Source organism: Paramisgurnus dabryanus, chromosome 19 (genome assembly GCF_030506205.2).
Source record: "Paramisgurnus dabryanus chromosome 19, PD_genome_1.1, whole genome shotgun sequence".
NCBI classification, from domain to species: domain Eukaryota; kingdom Metazoa; phylum Chordata; class Actinopteri; order Cypriniformes; family Cobitidae; genus Paramisgurnus; species Paramisgurnus dabryanus.
This window is the reverse complement of record NC_133355.1, coordinates 14,325,466-14,348,673: the sequence shown is the minus strand read 5'-3', so window position 1 is coordinate 14,348,673 and position 23,208 is coordinate 14,325,466. Positions and strand designations below refer to the sequence as shown.

Sequence of the window (23,208 nt, the reverse complement as noted above, 5' to 3'; positions counted from 1 at the left end):
CTGTAAATTAAGTTTTTAAAAGTCTCGCTTTGTAAAATAAGTTATGTTCTGGTTGTCAAAGAATTAAATGACAGGACTCGTTTTCAATCAAAATAATATAATTTTATTCATTAGGTAAAATATTGAGTAGAAGACACTTGAAATAAAAATTCCAATGATTTCATTTTTTTTTGCAGACATTTACATTACATTTCAATTAAAAACAGCATTATAAAACCATTACCATAAGGGTTTAAGGTATTTTGCTGGTTATCCACCAGATAACATTCCACCAAATCAAGCAAATCTATTACCAGTAAAGACCCACAGAGATCGTTTAACATAGCTTCCATTAAAGTTCCTATTTAGTTTACAGTTAGGGTTTCTTGTTTTCATCTCTTCAACCTGCAGAAAAGTAAAAAAAAAGTGATTTAAAGACACTAAAACCAGGGGTGTGAGTTTGTCAGGTAATACAAATCCTTGAGAAACGAATGACAGGTCAAGCAACACTGCAATAAAACTACATATTGCAGCTGGAAAAACTATACAAAACTTCTGGTGCATGTTCATGATGACATGGAAAAACACACCAAACCACCTACAGTATTCTCTGCAAGTAACTTCTAATAAAAATAGACTACAATATTGACATATTTTAAACCATTATATTTCATACAAGTAAAATAATAACAATGCATTTATAATCTATTTTTATTTACAGTCACTCTTATAGTATAGTAAACAGTGTAGGGACTCTTTTCTAATATATTACATTTAGCAAATGCTTTTATCCAAAGTGACTTACAAAAGTGACTGAGATGGTAGAGCCACAAAATATAAAAAAAAACATGAACATATTTTGAACTCTTTCTTTCTTGGCTGCAAATCACTGCAGTGGACTTAAAACACATACATATTGCTTCTCACATGACAGAAAGCATTCAGGAGCACAGGCCAGGTTTTAACATCAAACACAGTTCGGCACCTACAAAGACACCACACATACGCACACAACCTGTGCACAGGAAAACACACAAATCATTCAGTACACAGATACAGCACACTCCTCTGTATAGATTCAGCCACCAGATCAGTCTTCCCCATATTAAGTAAACCAGCTCTATGAAGGTATATTTGGTGCAAAACAACTGCACACCTGTGACAGTGGAATTTGTATTTGTAGAGATTATCCACACATGTGTATCAGTAAATTTGAAGTCACAGACGAAGAGTTGCAAACTTGTAGATTTTTTTTCTTTCCCTCAAATACAACACAACAGTTACACATTCACAAATCCTTCAGTGCAGCTGCACAAATCCCATTTTACAAACTCACAAGCTCACATTTTTTGCTACAATTGCTGCAGTGAATATGGTGCAAAACCTACTTAAACACCTGCATCAAAGTATGTGAAGTTACACACAAATTGTGTACATTCGCAAAATCAGTTTGTGCATCTGTGCGATGAGAGTTGCATGTGTGTAAAAAAATTTTTTCACAAATATTTTTTTTTTTTTTGAAATATTTTCTAGCACAAACACAAGTACATAAATACAACTGCTTGAATCTGCTGCTACAAGTTTCAAACACTCTTTTTTGTGTGCTCTCTGTTTTGCACCAAATATCTCGAGATAAATGGTGCGAAAATGATTTGTATACCTGTAGGCTATGTTCAGCACTGCCCACCAGGTGGCGCCTGACACTCACTGAAGCAGAGTTTATTAATTACCAGCAATGTTTCAGCAAGGTAAATCGCCTTTATCAAGGTATTATTTTCACCAAGTGGAGAACAATACAAATGGGAGTGCTAATTATACACAGATGAAGGTAATTACATACAATATTCCAATGATTCATTAGTAAAGAAAATATAAGTTCCATAAATCTCAAACCATCAATATAAGTAGATTAAAAAATACAAGCAGCAAATACACACATAGGCCTACATTTAACTAAGATACATGCTTTTTCTTCTAATATACTAATTTGGATGATTATTTCTGTCTTTTTTAATCGGGTAACTGAACAACTAAATTGTTTTTATTATTATCTAAACAGTTGTTCTGATTTCTTAACATTTACCCTGGATGCTAACCCAAATCAAATCAGCTTTTTAGACTTGTGGGTAGCTTGTAATTTTTTACATAGGGATCCGATTAAAAAACCTACAGCTCGTCATACACTATTGAGAGTGGATTCTTATTGTCATGAGCAGGGCCGTACTTTATAAATACCAAGGTCCATATGTATTTTTCTAATAGCAATTGCACAAACAAAAGAAACATTTAAAATCCTTACAATTACCTGCAAAAAAAAGTTAGACCCTGTAAAGTGAAACAATCACACTAACATAAGCACGCTAAAATACTTACCTGTTCCCTTAAAGAAAGAAGAGTTAACTCAAAAGAATAGTTTAAAAATAGTTAAAGCAACTGTTCTAAAAGAGCTGATTAAAATTTAATAGACCGGTCTAAGAACAAAACTAACCAGAATAAACCCATACTTAAACCAGTTAAATCCATTTAAACTTATTTAAATAAGAAAAGATTAAATATAAAGGATTTAAAATTATTTATTATAAATATCGTACTGTAAATATTTATTGATTATTTATTGATACATATTTTACTATAATCATTTATTGATTATTTATTGATCTACATTGATTATTTATTGACACATCTTTTACTGTAAATATTTATTGATTATTTATTGATCTAAATTTTGTACGGTACACTCAAAAAAATTGTTTGTTCAATCAACATAATTGAATTAAGGAAAACTTTTCCACGAAATTATATTAGGCTTGTACAACAAGAATACAATAAGTTAATTTAAACAAATAATCTTTTGTTGCACCAACTTAATAAATATATTTATATTGGTCATAAAAATATCTTGTTCAATAAACTAAATTCAGTTAAGGAAAACTTTTCCACGCAATTATTTCTGGTCTGTTCAACAAAAACAAAACAAGTTCATTCAAGCAAAAAAGTCTAGTTAAACCAATTGTCAATTTCTGTATAATACTAATTAGCATAAGCACACGTTAGCATGCTAATGACACATTGGATGAACATGTGAAAAGAGACTGATCTTCAAACAGTCATTAACACAGTTAGTGCTTTTTAAAAGAAGTACGTATGTCACATCCACAACTTAACCACAAGCGCCACTCTTCTGCACGATGGTAACCAAACAATTCGTAAAAATATAACACAAAATCTTCTAAATCAATAAGATAAACCAACATTAAACACTATAAAGTGTTTCTCTTTACCTAAAAATGTCTAAAATAACACTTAATTTAAAAAAATTACTTTCCAAAGGCAGTTGCATGCAAAGCATGCTGGGAAATACAGATTCATGGCCCAGTAAGTAATAGCAAAAAAAATCATTAATGTGGTCCCAATATAAAATGATTGAGTTCAAGTAACTTTTTTACATTTAAGCAGATTGAACATAATAAAAATAGGTTGAGACAAAAAAATAAAAAATTGTGTTGTATTAACTTGTTTCATTTAAGTAAATTAGACAAGGTGCAAAAATAATTTTTTTGAGTGTAAACATTTATTGATATATATATTGAATCATCTATATTGATATATTTATCTAATTATTCTATTTATCTTACTAACTTACCTATTCCATTTTTAATCCTGTTCAGTAAACTGCTAATTAATTTATATAAGTTTTCATGTCTCATGTGTCTTTTCTAATATAACATACACCACTCAACGAACCTAGAACTGGTCCAGTAGCATAGTTATTACGATTGCAGTGACATAAGTGCTACAACTGCATTTTGTTGAACTTAATCATCCTATAACTTCATTATTGTATATAGCAATTGAGAGGGTATTTTCATCTAGAAAGTGAGGTGAGTTGGACCAATTTTTACTTAGACAGGAGGCCTTTTAGGTATATTAAAGCCTATTAGGTATATGTAGGCCTATGTGTGTATTTGCTGCTTGCATTTTTTAATCTATTTATATTGATGGTTTAAGATTTATGGAACTTATATTTTGTTTACTAATGAATCATTGGAATATTGTATGTAATTACCTTCATCTGTGTATAATTAGCACTCCCATTTGTATTGTTCTCCACTTGGTGAAAATAATACCTTGATAAAGGCGATTTACCTTGCTGAAACATTGCTGGTAATTAATAAACTCTGCTTCAGTGAGTGTCAGGCGCCACCTGGTGGGCAGTGCTGAACATAGCCTACAGGTATACAAATCACTTTCGCACCACTTATCTCGAGATATTTGGTGCAAAACAGAGAGCACACAAAAAAGAGTGTTTGAAACTTGTAGCAGCAGATTCAAGCAGTTGTATTTATGTACTTGTGTTTGTGCTAGAAAATATTTCAAAAATAAAAAAAAAATTGTGAAAAATTTTTTTTACACACATGCAACTCTCATCGCACAGATGCACAAACTGATTTGCGAATGTACAAAATTTGTGTGTGACTTCACATACTTTGATGCAGGTGTTCAAGTAGGTTTTGCACCATATTTACTGCAGCAATCGTAGCAAAAAACGTGAGCTTGTGAGTTTCTTAATCTGTGATTTGTAAAATGGGATTTGTGCAGCTGCACTGAAGGATTTGTGAATGTGTAACTGTTGTGTTGTATTTGAGGGAAAGAAAAAAAATCTACAAGTTTGCAACTCTTCATCTGTGACTTCAAATTTACTGATACACATGTGTGGATAATCTCTACAAATACAAATTCCACTGTCACAGGTGTGCAGTTGTTTTGCACCAAATATACCTTCATACAGCTCTAGCTTCTTTGTTTTAATTAACAAATCCTGTACACAATACAGATGATACAAATGATTACTATCCCGTTTTAAAAAATCTTGCTTGATTGTATTGCGTTATGTTCCATGTTTGCTGTCTTCGGTCAGCTTTGATTGCATCCAGCAGTTGAATTCTGTGCAGATGGTGTCACCGTAAAAATATTTGTTGACCTGTTAAGTTAATGATTTGTACTTCATCAAATATCTGTAACAAATGCATTTAATTGTTGAAATACTCAAAAATCATTAAAACTATGAAAATTCAGAAACTGGTGTTTTTAAAGTCAATGTGTGTTTTGAAGAAAACTGAAAGATATGGATTGGAGTTCATCATAATTCTAATTATATGGATTAGGTGTGCTAAAAGTAACACAAGATTGATTGGAGAGCAGACTGCTCCTAATAGGCTTTAAAATTTCTCTCACGGTTAATTAATGCCATAACGGATTGAACTGTGTAGCACGCATGATGTCAAACACAACTCTGTTATTTGGGGGGGTTGTTTGAGATGCGATAACACGCGTCTACATGTAATTGTTAGTTTTCACAATAAGCGCTTCCACCCCGCACCCGAGTCGAAGTAAACCATAGGAGAGATCACCATTGCAAAGCACACCCTGATACATAAGAAGTGATCGCACTACTTTGGGGGTCAAACAAGGTCAAATGTACTCGGTGCGGTAATCATAGTGTAAGTGCATCCTCAGTTTCACTTTTAGCCTTATTTAGCAGCATTATTTTATGTTTTCTCTCTTACCCAGTGTTAAATGCAGGGGTTTGGCCAAAGTTAGAGCCTCCACTGGAGGGAGCATTTACAGCAGGCATGGCTGGACTGGCCGTAGAAGTTGATAAACCTGGCGCTTCAGCCCCAAAGGCAGACTGGAATCCTCCTTCAAGTATTAATAAAAAGTGAGAATTGACAGTTCTAAATTTAAACCAAGACTAAAGCATTTTACTAGAGGCTATAAACACTGAACCAAGGTGTAAGACCAAGAATATATTTCTGAAGTACAACACCAGCAGTGATTCTGACCTTGGCCTGTGGAGGCAGCAGCTAATCCAAATGTAGGTGCAGGGTTGGGTTTCTGACCGAACACCGGGAAAAAATTTGGTTTGGCTCCGAATGCAGGGACTGGGGAGATTGTGGTCGAGGACAAAGGTTTGGATGCAACGTCAGAGGATGGTGGGGAACTGGAAATAAAAGAGGATCGGTTGGCAGCAGAAGCAGGAGCTGAAAGAAACAGAAGACACGTTTTGTCATTATATACTTTTACATTATAGCAATGTAAACAGAGAGCTAAGAAATGTACAAGACCATCTAGGTCTCACCTACCTGGTATACTCTGCCCAAAAGTAAATGATGATTTTGGAGGTCCTGTTGTTTCGTCAGGTTTACCAATTGTAAATAAAGGCTTGGGGAGATCTTTCGGAGGGTCTTGCTTGCCAAAAGCGAAGCCCAATGATGGTGTTGATTTCTCAACTTCATTGGCTCCAATGAATAACGAAGCACCAAAAGGCACAGAGGTATCCTTTTTATCTTTTGGTTTTTCAAAAGTGAAGATAGGCATCACTTTCGTTGGCACTGTTGTTGCAGACTCCCCAAATTTTGGGGCAGCTAGTTTAGATTCAACTCTTAATGGTTTTCCTAAAACAGGAATGGTGTTTGCTGATGCTGCTGATGTTGTGGTGGTCAAAACAGGTTTGAAGGGAGCAGGAGCACTATCTTTCTCTACTTTGGACAGGGGTACTGAGTATGTAAACAATGAATTGGAGCTTCCCTTCTCTACAGGTTTAGCACCAAACGAGAGAGAGTTTTCAGAGCTAGCAGCTTGAGAGCCAAATGAGTTTCCACCAGCACCCCCAAATTTAAGTCCTGTACTGGAATCCTGAGATTCAGTCTTTTTCTCTTCACTCACTGATGCGGGAGTTGTAGTCAAAGAACCACCAAACTTTAATCCACCTGATGTGCTTGTTGTGGTTTCTGACGAGGTGCTACCAAGTTTAATTCCACCTGAAGTGGAATCTGAGAAAAAGCCTCCAAATTTAAAGCTTGTTGAATCTGAGGTGATGTCAGAAGAGCCCAATTTTAATCCACCCGTGGAAGAGGAAGAAGAGCTTGAGTCTGTACTGTTGGATTGAATGCCAAAAAATGAACTTAAACCTGCAACAATGGATAAAAATTGGTCAATAGAATAATTCTTTAAAAGAGTGGCATCTACACCTAGAGTGACTTCTGAAAATTTGAATGCAAAGCATGGTACCTTCGGACGGTTTTGCTGACAAGCAGGCAATACATTTCCATTCATTAGTCTTATTTTGAACACAGCACACGCCACACTCCCAGCTCCCCTCAGGTTTCTTGAATTTGTCTCTGAATCCTAACAAAGGTGCAGGCGTGCTTGCAGGTGCAGGGTTTGGGACTGCTGCCGCTACCGCTCCTATAATACACAGCGAAAATATCAAGCATGTATTAAGAAGTATCAACTTTTTATTTTATTATCAGATGTTTTAACACCCCAATTTACAGGCCAAATGCTGTTTCGATCTGTGTGCATTGGTTTATCACATTCTGTCTTTGACTTATACCTGCAAAACTGAAACTACCTGGTTTAGCGCTCTGACAGGCTACACATTTTACATCCTGTGCCTTGTTCTGAACCATGCACACATTGCAGTCCCAAGAACCCTCTGGCTTTATAAATTTGTCCCCAAATCCTAACATTCCAGTCCCTGTAGAAGTGGTGGTGGTAATGGTAAAAGATGGAGAGGAAGCAGCAGAAGGACCGGATGAGACCTCAGGCAGAGGCGGTAACGTCATGCTGGATTTTACAACAGTCCCAGGTTTGTCCGTGTCACAAGTTACACATTTAAACACATCTGGTTTGTTCCTGACCATGCATGTGTCACAAACCCAGCTACCAGCCGGAAAATCAGAGAGGGAACTGAGGCTCACCATGCCATCTGCAGGTTTGCTGTCCAATTTAGAAGCAGTTTCTATGTTTGGTTGCGGTTCATGACATAACACGCATTTTTTATCTGATGACACGTTTTGTACCAGGCAAGTGCCACAGATCCATGAGCCTCCAGGTGCCCTAAACTTGTCACCTAAACCAGAAAGAGGAGCTGAGGTTGAAACAGCTGTCAATGATGCAGTCTGTAAGGATTTGTCAGCTAAGCTCTGACCAGGGGATGCAAATCCTAAGAAGATGGGGGGAAATAATAAATGGACAGATTAAAAGCTATTTGCTTCAAGGGCAAGGGTTTGGTAAAAAACTGTCTGGGCAATTCCAGCCTTCATAAGATATACTGTAAATGATTCAAGACATAATAAGCTGTAGGCAAGGGAGTGTTATTACCATGCACGCAACAAACAGTAACAGTCTCACTGTCGCTTCAGTCGTGTCTTGTAACTTACCTCTAGTTAAAGACAGGACGCCTGCATAGCAGAGGCTGCCTGTTCCTTTACGGGCTTTGATATATGCCTCAACGAGGCTAGCAGCTTCTTCAGCAGTAGCTGGATCACCCTCCTTGACCCAAGTCCTTACATCTGGGTGCAAGACTTGTAGGTACTGCTCCAGCACGAGAGTCTCCATAATATCTTTTTTCGTACTGCTGTCATAGTTAACCCACTTGCAAAATAAGTCTTTCAGCCTGGTGTAAAGCTCTTGTGGTGATTCATCAACGGGGGTATTTAGGTTACGGAATCTCTGTCTAAAAGTCTCCGCTCTGATCTCATACTTTTTCAGGATTGCTGTCTTTACAGAATCATAATCTTGTGCGTGTACAGGGTCCATTGCAACAAATGCAGATCTGGCCTCACCGGTAAGGAACGGTTTTAGATAACTAGCCCAGTCTTCTTTAGACCACTGGTACGTCTCAGCCAGTCTCTCAAATGTTAACAAATAGTGGTCAATATCATCTGTGTCCTTAAGTCTTGCTAAACACAACTCCTGGTCTGTCACCCTTGGCACTGGCTTGTCAGAGATGGCTTCAAGACGAATACGGTCTATTTCCAGTTGCATTTGGGCGATGTGGCGATTAAGCACTTTGAAATTTTGTTCTTGTCTTACTGTTTCGCTGTCTTGTTGATTCTCATGTTCCTTAAGACATTCCATAAAGGACCTGAACATTTCTGTCAGAGAAAAGATAGTATCATCCACAGCCATGGGACGAGTCACAGGCTGCACTTTTTGTTCTGAACTTTCTCCCATTGGACCCTTTTCCAAATCTGGCATAGTGCTCTCATCAGGTTCCTTTCTTGGTTTTGGTGGCATGGCAGCAACAAAATCATTCATGTCACCTCAGCAGTACAAAAAAAACAAATGACTTCAGAGCCCAAATGAATACTGGATCAGGGCAGATGTTTAAGCCTCATAAAGTTCTGAACTCAGTTCTGAGTTTTTAAATAGGCTAAGCCCCTGAAATTTAATAGCAAAAATGGAAGATGTTACTACACATAAACAAAGAACAACACTCCAAAATAAATATTTATTGATATTTTTGATTTATTAATTATTAAAACAGTGTTCACATGTAGTGCATCATTATTCTCTCCTTCATCTGGTTAAACTGCTCCTCCTAGTGACGAAAACGAGATTTAACAAAATGGAGACACTGACCGTTTCTCATTTCAAAGATGCAGCCTGCGGAGGTCGCATATGCAGGGTGCGTACGTCATTTAGCAAGCCAGGTTAATTTAAGTTAACTGACCATTACATTCGCAAGTCATAAGCATGTTAAACAATATACTATTAACCAAGAATACTAGTCAACTTTATAATTGTTAATATTCTGAAACAAGACAGTCTTAATGATGAATCCAGCTTTGAAATGCGACCTCCGGAGGCTGCAGCCTTCGCATTGAGACACGGCCACTGTGCTTGCATTGGGATTATTTTGGGATTTAACAAAAAATAAAATAAAAATAACCGTTTGCAGTGCGTGATGATCTAGTCAAAACGTATGATTGTTTATATGTAAGTGAATATATGGAAATTCACAACTTGTGTAATTCGTTTCCTACATAAATCAATCATATCAAAATGACAAAAAGTGCGTCAGAAAAATATAAAACAAAACGCGGAAAAGTGGGACTACAGACATTTCATTTAACTGGTGTATTTAGAGCAGAACGGAGTTGCACTTGCATGTTGATGTTTAAAGGCGGAGTCCATGATGTTTGAAAGCCAGTGTTGATATTTGAAATCGCCTAAACAAACACGCCCCTACCCCAATAGAATCTGTACCTTCTGTTGATAGACCCGCCCCACACATACGCAACCCGGCATTTGATTTGATTTGATTGGCTATAAGTGTGTTTTGGTAGTCGGCCCGTCTCCTTTTCCAAACCGTTTTTCAAACATCGTGGACTCCGCCTTTAAGGTCCGACGACATTCCGACGAGTCATTTCATAATGAAAATCACTTTAAAAAGGTTTAACTGTGGTTTTACCTTTACCATTACAACTTCTTACTATTATATTACATACACTTGTTATTCATATTTTTAGAGTCGTCTATATTTTCTATATAAATATTAATGCATTAAATATTACTTTTCAGATTACAAATTAAATGTTTATTACTAAAGTAAACGAATAGATCAACTCAAATAAGTTAGATAAAGCTAGACAAAGTTACTTAACTGAAGACTAACCTGCTAGTAATAAGTTAGCTACAATAATTAACGCATGCTATAAAATAAATAAATAATAATAAAATACACGCATGCTATAGTTTATAATATACTGTAATAAGATTGGCAGCACAAATACACATACCTCCTTAATTTTTCAGTGATCTTTCTAAAATTCGCTTTTCCGACTGTAACCTAAAGTTCTGTGGGACTTTGCAAAATAAAGCTGGTTATTTTAGTTAACAAACTTAAACGACTTTCCAAAAATAAAAAAACTAAATAAACACAAAACTAAAATGTTCCAAAACAAATTTTTAAACCAAACAAATTTGCACTGCTTCAAATTTAACAGAAAAGAAACCGAAATGTTAAGTTTCTGTTTCGTTTTTCAAATTGTGAAACCTCTCCCATGGACAGCGCTGTGCGCAGGTGTGGTTCTCCTCCCTTGGAGTCTTCTAAGCATGAGCCAAGCCCTATCCTTTGAGTATCAGCTGTCAATGAACGAATACGCCCTAAACAAACTTATATAAGCAACAGAATTTACATTTATTCAGATATTTAGGACTTGTGTGTGACTGTCAAACTCTATTAGTAGAGTAACAGTGTTGACAGCATAACAGAACTGGCACTCATATAGAGAAAAACTAATTCCCTCTCCTTCTCTTTCACACCCACACACATTACAATAACAGGAGACTGCTAATTCAATCAACAGGAAATCACTCAGAAAACAATTTGTGATATACAGCACTGTGTAAAAAAGTCTTAGGCCTCCATGCCATTAATAGATTTTTTGCAATGCTTTAGTGATCATATATATTTATTTCTCAGTATCTTTATTAATACAACCAGAAAATACAGGAAATGTGTATATAGTATTTAAAACAGTATAAAACTATAAGTTGAAGTGTCAAGTATTAAGGGTAAACTCACCTTTCACTTGAGCATAGCAGGCAGCTGCAGGATCTCTTAATTTAAATCCTAATTTTTTATTCTAACCAAATGACTTCAGTTTCCTTAAAAAAGCTCAAGATGTGTTTCGTGCCAAGAGAGGTCACACTAAATACTGACTGATGTCTGAAAAATACATTTAGTAAATTGTTTTGTTTTTTAGGTTTGTGTACATATTTCCTGTATTTTCTGTTTGTATCTTAATAAAAAGTGAAAAATAAATGACAGACATTAAAATTGTGCTAAAACAACAAAGCTGGTGGCGGTTGCCTAGGACTTTTGCAAAGTCCTGTATATACACAAAATTCATTATGGCATCTTGTGATTCATGATGAATATAATTAAGATATAAACATTTTAAATAGTAGAAACAATAGCGACACCAAATTTAAACACAATTAATCACCCATGTGTCAGAGCTAGGTGCTATGCAGGACCTAAATCCTAGTGACAGGTCAAACAAAGACAGCAGCTTCTTAGCGGTTGAAAAGAGGAAACAGGAAAATTGTCAAAATTTATGGAAAGCAGTGCTGTCACACTGGATCTGACCATCATCTTGTAGCAGGTATGTGAAGTTGAAATTTAAGAAGAACTATACAGAAGCCAAAAGAAGGAAAGCAAGATTCAACACTAGGTTTCTGAAGGACAGTTTTATTCAAGAAGAATTTAAGCTTAAGATGTCCAACAGATTTAGAGATTTAGAGAGTCAGTGGAAGATGTTCAAAGAACCTGTGATGAAATCCTGGGTAGAAGAAAATCACAACAGAAGGACTGGATGTCAGCTGAGACAAACAAGAAAATTGTAGACAGGAAGAAAAAAAGCAGCCTTAAACAACAGTCGCACAAGAGTGTCAAAAGCTAAAGCACAGGAAGAGTATAATAAAGCCAACAGGGAAGTGAAGAGGAGAGTAATGTGAAACAAAAGGGAGTTTATTGAGAGACTTGCTAAGGAGGCAGAAGAAACAGCAGCAAAAGGAAATATATAGCAACGGTATGACACTACAAGGAAAGTGCTCACATCTAAGTAGACCAGTAAAAGACAAGGACCATTTGACCAGCTACAGAGAACCCACCAGAAATTCCAGAGAATGAATCAGATCTCCCTAACAACTGCAACAGGCCAACTCGAGTAGAGATTAGGAATGTAATCCGCTTGCTAAAAAATGAGAAGGCACCAGGAACAGATGAGATTCCAGCAGAGGCAGTGAAGGCAGCCCCAAACTTATCAACAGAAAAACTTTACGACCTGTTTGGGAAGATATGATAAGAGGAGGAGATTCCAGCAGATTGGAAATAGGGCTACAGATACCCAAGAAGGGAGAACTCAGCCTCTGCTCCAATTACAGGGGGATCACAATACCTGGATTTACCTCCATAGTATTATTTTTTCCTACTATGGAAGTGAATGGGGTCCACGAACAGTTTGGTTACAAACATTTCTCAAAATATCGTCCTTTCTGTTCATCAAAACAACAAAATGTATACAGGTTTGTATCAACATGAGAGTGAGTAAATGATTACAGAATTTTCATTTTTGGGTAAACTATCCCTTTAAGTAAACCAATCGCAAGCACCCGGCTGATTCTTTATCGTTAGAGCAACTTTTTGAATTCTTGTTTCTTTGTTTACTTATGAAAGAAAATAGCAAATCCTGCAGTGCACACAATGCAGATGATGCAAATGATTACTATCCTGGTTTAAAAGTTCCTGCTTGATTGTAATGCATTATTTTGCATCTTGAAGTCTTGGTTAGGTTCTTTGTTTAGGACAGTGTTCATCATTAAGTTAATCAATGACCTTCAAAGCAAAAACTAATTTCTGGCACTATGAGCAAATCACAGTGCCATGCCCAAAATACCAAGTACTTCAGTGTTTGTCAAAAAACAGGCAGTCCATGCCCGAGCCATAAAGATCCATTCCAACTGTTACTTCCTGGGTCGAAAAAGTGTTTTGTTTTTGCGTCCAGCAATTGAATTCCGTGCAGATGGTGTTGTTGTGAAGCTGTTTGTTGACCTGTTTGGTAATGATTTAGAATTTGTCAAATATCTAAACAAATATCTAACAAAAGCATTTTACTGTTAAAATACCCAAAAACATAAAAATGAAGAAAAATAAGAAATTCACATTGAACTTAACCAGACTGAACTGTACCCAAGTACAATTGTGCCCCTCCCCCACACTCCCCTGCTGGTTTGCACTCACACTACGCTTTATGATATGTACCAGAGTATGTCTTATTAAATGCGTTTTTACATTGGGCTCATTTGCTGCGGTCCAAACCCGAGTGTGAATGTTTGCTTGCGATATGCTCACGTCATCACATACAAGAGAATGTAAAACACAACGTGACAGCCAATTTTTGTTTTTGATATGTTGGTGTTATGCACAGCAGAAAGAGTGACAGATACACATATGTGCTATGGAATGCAGAATTCATTGTCATGGTAGTGTTGTGAAAACATATGATCGACATAATTGGCTAAAACGCATACGCAAGTTACTTGGCTTCCTGGGAGGTATTCCAGAAAGCTGGTTATGTAACATACCTGGGTATGTTTGAATTTGAAAATGTCTTTATGCATTCCCCGTGTGCGTGCATTAACTTTTGATTACCAGTAGGAGGTGTTTTGGAATTGACATGATCAGGGTAAGCAAATTTTGGTTTAATCAACCAAAAGTTCAGGGTTTCGCTGATGATAGGCTACCCCCGCTTTTTGGAATATTTTTTGTCTGAGGTGCTTTCACATTCACACAAACCAGGCCACAATTGCAACGAAGCTCAGACCACCTCCTTTAGGTAATCTCAGGTTCTTCCGGCTCCAGTTTTTCACACAACTGCCATTGTGAAAGCACCCTTAAAGATGCAATTGTTTTGAAGAAAACTGGAAGATATGGACAATGGAGTTCTTCATAATTCTCAGTTTATGGCTTATATTAGGTGTGTTGAAATCATGTACAGTGCGCAGATCAATTGGAATATCGGAGCGATTGGAAAGCAGACTGCTCCTAATATGCTTTCAAATTTCTTTCGCATTTATTTAATGCCATAAACAGATCAGTCTGTGCAAGCGTGCATGATGTCAAACACAACTGTTATTTGGGATTGTTTAAGATGCAGTGACAGCTGAAGTTTCGCACTCCCGCGTGGGTAGCCCTCGTGCCCTGCCTCCAAGTCAAACTGAACCAGAGACCACCTCTGCCAAGGGCACCCCGGTATGGTAAGCATCGATCAAACTAACCAACCTCTGTACTTTGGGAGTCAAATGAGGTCAAATGTACTCTGGTACAGTGTGCATAGTGTAAGTACATCCTCAGTGTCACTAGCATTATTTAGCAGTACCAGGGGGCTTCTCTCTTACCTAATGTTAAATGCAGGGGTCTGGCCAAAGTTGAAGCCTCCACTGAAGGGAGCATTTACAGCAGGTATGGCTGGACTGGTCACAGGAGTTGATAGAGCTGCCGATCCAGCCCCAAAGGCAGATTGGAACCCTCCTTAAAGTATTAATAAACATACCAATAACTTAGAACTGGAACTAAGACTGAAACATTTTACTAGGGTCTATAAAGACTAAACCTAGGTGTAAGACTAAGAATATATTTCTGGATTACAACATCAAAAGTGACTCTGAGTCTGACCTTGGCCTTTGGAGGCAGCAGCAGATCCAAATGTAGGTGCAGGGTTGGGCTGCTGGCTCAACACCGGGATAAAACTTAGTTTGGCTCCGAATGCAGGGGATGCAAAGGGGGATGGGTTGCCATTGGGAGCAGGAGCTGAAAGAAAGAGACAACAAGTTTTTGTCATCTTTTAATTTTACATTTAGCAGTGTAAACACAGACCTAAGAAATGCACACTGAACATCTGGGTCACACCAACCTGCAATACTCTGCCCTAAAGTAAATGATGGCTTTGGAGGTTCCGTTGCGGAAGGTTTAACAAATGCAAATGAAGGCTAAGGGAGATCTTTTGAAGGGCCTTGTTTGCCAGAAGAGAAGCCAAATGATGGTGTCAAATTTTTAGCTTCATTGGCTGCACTGAATAACAACGCACCGGAGGACACAGAGGTATCTTTATTAATTATTTTTGGAAAAGTTAAGGAAGGCATCACCTGCGTTGGCTCTGTTGTAGCAGACTCCACATATTTTGGGGCAGCTGGTTTAGTGTCAGCTACCAACAGTTTGCCAAAGACAAGGCCCCCAAACCTTGAGTCTGAGCTCGAGTCTGAGCCCGAGTCTGAGCTCGAGTCTGAGCTCAAGTCTGAAATGTCGAATTGAATGACAACAGTGAAATAAAAACAGTCAGCAGCATACTTTTACATACTATCAGTGATTTCTACACCAAGAGTAACTTCTGAAAATATAAATGCAAAGCATGGTACCTTTGGACTCTACTTTAGATTCTGGTTTTGCTGACTGGCAGGCCAAACATGTCTGGTCCACAGCCTTATTTTGAACACAGCACACTTTACACTCCCAGCTCCCCTCAGGTTTCTTGAACTTGTCTCCGAATCCTAACAAAGGTGCAGGCGGGCTTGCAGGTGCAGGGGTTGGGACTGCTGCAGCTACAGCTCCTATAACACAGAAATTTATAAGCATGTACAATGTATTAGGAAGTATCAGCTTTTTATGTTATTATCAGATGTTTCAATACCCCTATTTACACTTATTTTTATCATTGACTCACAGATGCAAAACTGAAACTCTACCTGGTTTAGCACTCTGACAGGCTACACATTTCACATCCCGTGCCTTGTTCTGAACCATGCACACATCGCAATCCCAAGATCCCTCTGGCTTCTTAAATTTGTCCCCAAAACCTAACAGTCCAGTCCCTGTCAAAGTGGTGGTGGTGGTTGTAGAAGAGGCAAAGGAAGCAGCAGAAAGGCCAGATGAGACCTCAGCCAGAGGAGGCAACTTCATGCTGGATTTAACACTAGTCCCAGGTTTGGCCGTGTCACAATCTACACATTTAACCACATCTGGTTTGTTCCTGACCAGACATGTGTCACAATCCCAGCTACCGGCCGGAGGGGCAAAGAGAGAACTGAGGCTCGTCGTGGCATCTGCAGGTTTACTGTCTGATTTAGAGTCTGTGTTGGGTTGTGATGATTGACAAGCTACGCATTTTTTATCTGATGACTTGTTTTGTACCAGGCAAGTGCCACAGCTCCATGAGCCTACAGGTGCCTTAAACTTGTCACTAAAACCAGAAAGATGAGCTGAGGTTGAACTCTGTGTCAATGAAGCCGTCTGTAAGGGTTTGTGAGCTACACTCTGACTAGGGGACACAAATCCTGAAGAAGATGGGGAAAGAAATAATTAGACACGTAGACAAGCAATGAGTTTCCAGGGCAAGGAATCAGTAAGAAAGAGTTAACTAAGAATAATCTGTGCCTTTCTTTTCCGTCTAATGAAAGTAAATAAGGACTAAAAATTAAATGCTTTCAAAGTCTGTATTAGCCAATCAATAGGTTTATTTAAAAAAGAGAGACCAATACGAAAAAGTCTATTTACTCATCCTCACTGAGAACACTAAGAGGAACAAACAAATTAGGTGGTTATTCAAAGCTAATATTAGATTAGAATGATTCTTGGTTACCCAGGTAAAAAAGTGCACTAAAAGTACACTTAGCAAATGTACTATCATCACAATACAAAATAATTAATACTTCGGACAAACTTAAGAACATAAAAGGCCAAAGTAGGGTCCAGTTACCAATAACTTAGAACTGGAACTAAGACTGAAACATTTTACTAGGGTCTATAAAGACTAAACCTAGGTGTAAGACTAAGAATATATTTCTGGATTACAACATCAAAAGTGACTCTGACCTTGGCCTGTGGAGGCAGCAGCAGATCCAAATGTAGGTGCAGGGTTGGGCTGCTGGCTCAACACCGGGATAAAACTTAGTTTGGCTCCGAATGCAGGGGATGCAAAGGGGGATGGGTTGCCATTGGGAGCAGGAGCTGAAAGAAAGAGACAAGTTTTTGTCATCTTATAATTTTACATTTAGCAGTGTGACCTAAGAAATGCACACTGAACATCTGGGTCACACCAACCTGCAATACTCTGCCCTAAAGTAAATGATGGCTTTGGAGGGTCCGTTGCAGAAGGTTTAACAAATGCAAATGAAGGCTTAGGGAGATCTTTTGAAGGGCCTTGTTTGCCAGAAGAGAAGCCAAATGATGGTGTCAAATTTTTAGCTTCATTGGCTGCACTGAATAACAACGCACCGGAGGACACAGAGGTATCTTTATTAATTGTTTTTGTAAAAGTTAAGGTAGGCATCACCTGCGTTGGCTCTGTTGTAGCAGACTCCACATATTTTGGGGCAGCTGGTTTAGTGTCAGCTACCAACAGTTTGCCAAAAACAAGGCCCCCAAACCTTGAGTCTGAGCTCGAGTCTGAACTGTCGGATTGAATGCCAAAAGATGAACTACAACCTACAACAGTGAAATAAAAACAGTCAGCAACATACTTTTACATACTATCGGTGATTTCTGCACCAAGAGTAACTTCTGAAAATGTAAATGCAAAGCATGGTACCTTTGGACTCTACTTTAGATTCTGGTTTTGCTGACTGGGAGGCCACACATTTCTGGTCCTCAAACTCCTCATCCCCCCACCATTCCAGGTCCTCACACTCCTCATCCTCCAACCATTTCTGGTCCTCACACTCCCATCTTACTTCAGGTTCCTTGAATCCAAACAAAGTTGCAGGCGTCCCTGCCAAAGTGGTGGTGGTTGTAGAAGAGGCAGAGGAAGCAGCAGAAAGAACGGATGAGACCTCAGCAGGAGGTGGTAAAGTTGTGCTGGATGTTACACCAGTCCCAGGTTTGGCAGTGTAACAAACTAAACATTTAAACACATCTGGTTTGTTCCTGACCATGCATGTGTCACAAACCCAGCTACCAGCCGGAAAAACAGAGATGGAACGGTGGCTGACCGTGGCATCTGCAGGTTTGCTGTCCAATTTAGAAGCAGTCTCTATGTTGGGTTGCGGTTTAAGACAAAACACACATTTTTTATCTGATGACATGTTTTGTACCAGGCAAGTGCCACAGATCCATGAACCTGCAGGTGCCCTAAACTTGTCACCAAAACCAGAAAGGGGAGCTGAGGTTGAACTCTGTGTCAGTAATGCAGTCTGTAGGGGTTTGTCAGCTAAGCTCTGACCAGGGGATGTGAATCCTAAGAAGATGGGGAAAATATAAAATGGACAGATCAAAAGCTATTTGCTTCAAGGGCAAGGAATTAGTAAAAAAACTGTCTGGGCAATTCTAGCCATCATAAGATATACTGTAATTGATTCAAGACATAATCAACTGTAGGCAAGGGAGCAGTGGTGGCTGGTGACTTCTTTTTTTGAAGCGCACGATGCGAAGTTCGTCACAACAGGTATGTAGCTTGTCATGTGTGTGGGTCGTCATTTCAAAATATGTGTTCTGCGCTTTGAGAGATCGTGTGTGCATCACGTGTCATGCCAAAATAAGTGCCTGCTGCCTTGAACTTGAATTTGAAAGGAGACGCTGGCGTGTGCCAGATACTCGCACAATCTCATGCGTAATCAGAGTTTACTGTTAAGGGAGTGTCTTGCGTGTATTTAGGGAACGTGAGCATCTCTTTTATCATAAATGGTTTTGACACGTCTCCAGCAGGCACTTATTTTGACAAAACACGTGATGCACACAGGATCTCTCCACACGCATGGCACATATTTTGAAAAGGGAATCACACACGTGACAATCCGAACACTTATTTTGAATTAGCGCATCCTCGGAAGAGCAGTCACGAGCCGCCACTACCATGTACGCAAAAACAGTAACAGTTTCACTGTCACTTCGATCATGTCTTGTAACTTACCTGTAGTTTAACCCAGGACACCTGCATAGCAGAAGCTGCCTGTTCCTTTACGGGCTTTGATATATGCCTCAACAAGACTAGCAGCTTCTTCAGCAGTAGCTGGATCACCCTCCTTGACCCACGTCCTTACGTCTGGGTGCAAGACTTGTAGGTACTGCTCCAGCACAAGAGTCTCCATGATATCGTTTTTAGTACTGCTGTCATAGTTAACCCACTTGCAAAATAAGTCTTTCAGCCTGGTGTAAAGCTCTTGTGGTGATTCATCAACAGGGGTATTTAGGTTACGGAATCTCTGTCTAAAAGTCTCCACTCTGATCTCATACTTTTTCAGGATTGCTTTCTTTACAGAATCATAATCTTGTGCGTGTACAGGGTCCATTGCAACAAATGCAGATCTGGCCTCACCAGTAAGGAACGGTTTTAGAAAACTAGCCCAGTCTTCTTTAGACCACTGGTACGCCTCAGCCAGTCTCTCAAATGTTAAAAAATAGTGGTAAATGTTATCTGTGTCCTTAAGTCTTGCTAAACACAACTCCTGGTCTGTCACCCTTGAGACTGGCTTGTCGGAGATGGCTTCAAGACGGATACGGTCTATTTCCAGTTGCATCTGGGCGATGTAGTGATTAAGCACTTTGAAATTTTGTTCTCGTTTCACGGTTTCGCTTTCTTGTCGATTATCATGTTCATTGAGATATCCCATAAACAGGGCTGGACTGGGACAAAAATTCGGCCCTGGCATTTTGGCCCAAACCGGCCCACACTACATACACTGCAAAAATTGATTTTCAAGAAAACACTTTCTTAGTATTTTTGTCTTGTTTTCAGTAAAAATATCTAAAAATTCAAAAATTAAGATGCTTCGTCTTGATGAACAAAACGACCCAAGAAAATAAGTCTAGTTTTTAGACCAAAAATATCAAATTTAAGTGATTTTGTGCATAAAACAAGCAAAAAAATCTGCCAATGGGGTACAGTAAGCAAAAATTTCTTGAACATTTTTTTTTTACACTAAATGCAAGAAAAATGTGCATACCCGATTGGCAGATTTTTTTTTTTGCTTTTTTTATGCACAAAATCACTTAAATTTTAGGTCTAAAAACTTATTTTCTAAAACTTATCTAAAGACTTATTTTCTTGGGTCGTTTTGTTCATCAAGAAAAACCATCTTAATTTTTGAATGTTTAGATATTTTTACTGAAAACAAGACAAAAATACTAAGATTTTTTTTCTTGAAAATAATTTTTTGCAGTGTATAATTACAAATACCACCCATCTTTAAATATGTATAGCAATAGTAACTCCACTTCCACAAAAGCACTAAACCCAATTAATAGAGGTAGAAAAGAGTGAGAGTTGACACAACAAACAATGCTAGAACGTGTTATTTATTAATGCAATAAAACTGTATAATCCACACTTATGAATCCTAAAACAAGCTTCATGCAATTGGCAAAATTTGCCATTGGATTGCTGACTTTTTACAAAATAAAAGTGCTGCTTACATTAATATTGAAAACTGATTATTACTTCCAGTACTTACAGAAAAGTATTCACTACATTCACTGAACTAAACTAGTGTGATTACAGTAATAGAGATTTTTAACATTATCTGTCAAGTGTGTTGTTATACAATAAACATATCTTTTTCTGTAAGCAGATCTCCTCGATTGTTTGATTTTGCTTGAAGAGAAATGATACGTTTTGAAACAGACAATCAACGAAAAATCTACGAATCAGATACACTCGTAGCGACAGAGCAAAGAGTGCAATTATTTTATTGCAGCTTTATCACTATATTTTGTGTTTTTGACTTAGTTTTATCAAGGGGTATCCATCTAAACTTGTGTTTTGAAAGCAGTTCTGCTTACCGCAGTAACTACACTCACTTCTCCCTCGTCTCTCTCCCTCTCCTCACTACCACTTTGCGTGCTGGTGCTGCTAGTGCCACCGCCGCCACCATCATCATCACCAGCGACGCGAGTTGAAGGTCCTGCTGCCGCAGAAAACATTCGTGTTTTTTAACACATTTTGCAGCGTCTGCCTGAAGAGCTTGCTTCTTTTTGTCGCGCAGTTTCTCTGCCCCTCCCTTGCGTTTTCTCTCTCTCTCTCTCTGTTTTGACACGTGAACTGACCGACGATGCACGCTCACTTGCACAGAGACCAAAGCGGTGATTGGGCCAGCTTAATGTCATTCAAATAAAATAACCAATGGGCTGCTGCTTAAATGTGAGTGGGCCGGTCTATCTAGACTGTGCTGGTCAGTCATTGGGCCAGCTTCATGTCGTTTAAAAAAAAAAGAACCAATGGGCTGCTGCTTAAATGTCAGTGGGCCGGTTTGTCTAGAAAAAAAGACGCTAACTGGGCTGCTCAGCTGCTCAGACAAATATAGTATGAGATGTATCGGCCCAAAAAGTACGTCGGCCCACCGGGAAACTGCCCGGTTTGCCAGATGGCCAGTCCGCCCCTGCCCATAAAGGACCTGAACATTTCTGTCAGAGAAAAGATAGTATCATCCAGAGCCATAGGAGCAGTCACAGGCTGCATTTTTTGTTTAGAGCTTTCTTTCATTGGACCCTTTTCCACATCTGGCATACTACTCTCATTAGGTTCCTTTCCTGTTTTTAGTGACATGGCAGCAACAAAATGGTTACATCACCTAAGCAGTACAAACACCAAATGACTGGGTAAAGTCCTGGGAAAAAAAGACATCAATTTCAATTAAATATATTGGGTCGGTGCAGATGTTTTTGTTTGTAGCACAGACCTGAATGTACCAGCAGATGCAGGCGTTAAAAAGGTGTTAAGTAGCAAGAAATTCCACAGTGAAGTGCAGGATGCATTTACTATACAAAGTCAATTTATACAAAAAAAATCCCAGATATCTTCAAACATTTTGTGTTATATTTAAGTGATTGGCTTCACCATTAAATTGGTCAAAGAACACCAAATCCACATTTGGCTTGGACTCATTTAGTAAGTCCCATACAGTTCTGAACTCAAGTCAAGCCCCTTAAATTTAATAGCAAAACTTAAGATGTTATTAAACACAAACAAACATAGAACACCACTACAAAATTTATATTTAAACTTAAATTAATTCACTGTGTGTGAACATTGTTTTATTAATTTAGTTGTTGCGCATTCTAGTGACGAAAACGATATTGAACTAAATGTATGGTTTCTATTCTTGGCATTAAAAAAAAGTTTGCAGTGGGTGATGATCCAGTCAGCACGTTTGACTGTTTATATGAAAGTAGATGGACATTTACGACTTGTGGAAATCGTTTTCTACATAAATCAATCATAACAAAACGTACAACTTATTAAAACATTTCCAAAGCAACCAAAGATTGCGACAAAACAACATACAACAAAACGCGGAACAGTTGGACTACATTTAATTTAACTGGTGTAATTTTTGAAGCAGAAATAGGTGGACGTGCATAACGTTCATGTATGTTCTAACTCCGGTGGCAAAATAAAGAGTCCTTTCATAATAAAAGTCACTTGAAAAGGTTTCACCGAGACGGAGATTTTACCTTTACTATTACGAACTTCTTACTATTAACTTACACTAAAAATATTATTAACAAGTGTATAGACGGGTTGCACGGCGACGTCACTAACTGGTTGCGCGCGCAACCGAGGGGCAGAAAGAAGAGACGTGCATTGTGTTGTATGCTAGTAGCGGTGTCTGTAAGTCAAAATGCCAAGGAATTTTTGCGTGGAAAATAGTACCAACAGAGTCAGTGCTGGGTGCCTGATGTTAACATACCAGTAGATGCGACTATTACGTTACTAGCATTATAATTATAAAATTATAATTCATACATGTATCACAGTAACACTGCAAAAATAAAGACAGAAAAACAGATACAACTAAAATCAAGTCTTATTTATGTACAAACATTAAAGAACGCTTCAATAATTAAGGTTGTTGCAGTAGCAGATCAGCTCACCAATCGGTCTTTCT

The 23,208-nt window shown here is 38.2% G+C and overlaps 2 protein-coding genes across 9 annotated transcripts; both read right to left on the bottom strand.

The window, feature by feature from the left end:
* Positions 1 to 86: 86 nt before the first annotated feature.
* LOC135779756 (uncharacterized) lies at positions 87 to 13,301 on the bottom strand. Of its 6 annotated transcripts, XR_010544854.1 has the most exons (10): positions 10,569 to 13,301; positions 9,321 to 9,367; positions 8,205 to 9,207; positions 7,394 to 7,987; positions 7,051 to 7,227; positions 6,123 to 6,950; positions 5,823 to 6,020; positions 5,547 to 5,679; positions 4,774 to 4,960; positions 87 to 1,102 (listed from the first exon to the last, which is right to left on the bottom strand). XR_010544854.1 is itself a non-coding variant. In XM_065290671.1 (8 exons), exons 2-8 carry the CDS (start codon positions 9,082 to 9,084, stop codon positions 372 to 374), a joined length of 2,823 nt encoding a protein of 940 aa, XP_065146743.1. In that variant the 5' UTR covers positions 9,085 to 9,207; positions 10,569 to 13,301; the 3' UTR covers positions 87 to 371. The 6 variants fall into 6 exon arrangements, 2 of the variants coding, with proteins under 2 accessions (XP_065146743.1, XP_065146736.1); XR_010544852.1 differs by lacking the exon at positions 9,321 to 9,367; XR_010544855.1 differs by lacking the exon at positions 9,321 to 9,367 and having other exon boundaries at positions 7,394 to 7,894.
* A 1,431-nt stretch (positions 13,302 to 14,732) lies between these two features.
* LOC135779799 (uncharacterized) lies at positions 14,733 to 19,932 on the bottom strand. 3 transcript variants are annotated; one of them, XM_065290727.1, is made up of 9 exons: positions 19,236 to 19,932; positions 17,919 to 18,563; positions 17,432 to 17,815; positions 17,204 to 17,338; positions 16,078 to 16,665; positions 15,751 to 15,942; positions 15,481 to 15,629; positions 15,011 to 15,145; positions 14,733 to 14,866 (listed from the first exon to the last, which is right to left on the bottom strand). In XM_065290727.1, the coding sequence occupies exons 2-8, from the start codon at positions 18,409 to 18,411 to the stop codon at positions 15,086 to 15,088; spliced, it is 2,001 nt and encodes a 666-aa protein (XP_065146799.1). In that variant the 5' UTR covers positions 18,412 to 18,563; positions 19,236 to 19,932; the 3' UTR covers positions 14,733 to 14,866; positions 15,011 to 15,085. The 3 variants fall into 3 exon arrangements, with proteins under 3 accessions (XP_065146799.1, XP_065146782.1, XP_065146789.1); XM_065290710.1 differs by lacking the exon at positions 14,733 to 14,866 and having other exon boundaries at positions 15,249 to 15,629; XM_065290717.1 differs by lacking the exon at positions 14,733 to 14,866 and having other exon boundaries at positions 15,016 to 15,629.
* Between the last annotated feature and the right edge of the window lie 3,276 nt (positions 19,933 to 23,208).

What these genes read in the sequence shown, in the direction of transcription:
- LOC135779756 (XM_065290664.1), bottom strand. Translation starts at nt 9,084, where the DNA reads ATGAATGATTTTGTTGCTGCCATGCCACCAAAACCAAGAAAGGAACCT. An exon ending in TTTTGGGCAGAGTATACCAG is followed by an intron (nt 6,021 to 6,122) that starts GTAGGTGAGACC and finishes TGTTTCTTTCAG; the next exon opens with CTCCTGCTTCTGCTGCCAAC. An exon ending in ACCCCTGCATTTAACACTGG is followed by an intron (nt 4,961 to 5,546) that starts GTAAGAGAGAAA and finishes TTAACTTAACAG; the next exon opens with GTCAACAAATATTTTTACGG.
- LOC135779799 (XM_065290710.1), bottom strand. Translation starts at nt 18,411, where the DNA reads ATGTCATCAGATAAAAAATGTGTGTTTTGTCTTAAACCGCAACCCAAC. An exon ending in CTGTCAGAGTGCTAAACCAG is followed by an intron (nt 15,943 to 16,077) that starts GTAGAGTTTCAG and finishes TCTGTGTTATAG; the next exon opens with GAGCTGTAGCTGCAGCAGTC. An exon ending in ATCTAAAGTAGAGTCCAAAG is followed by an intron (nt 15,630 to 15,750) that starts GTACCATGCTTT and finishes TCGACATTTCAG; the next exon opens with ACTTGAGCTCAGACTCGAGC.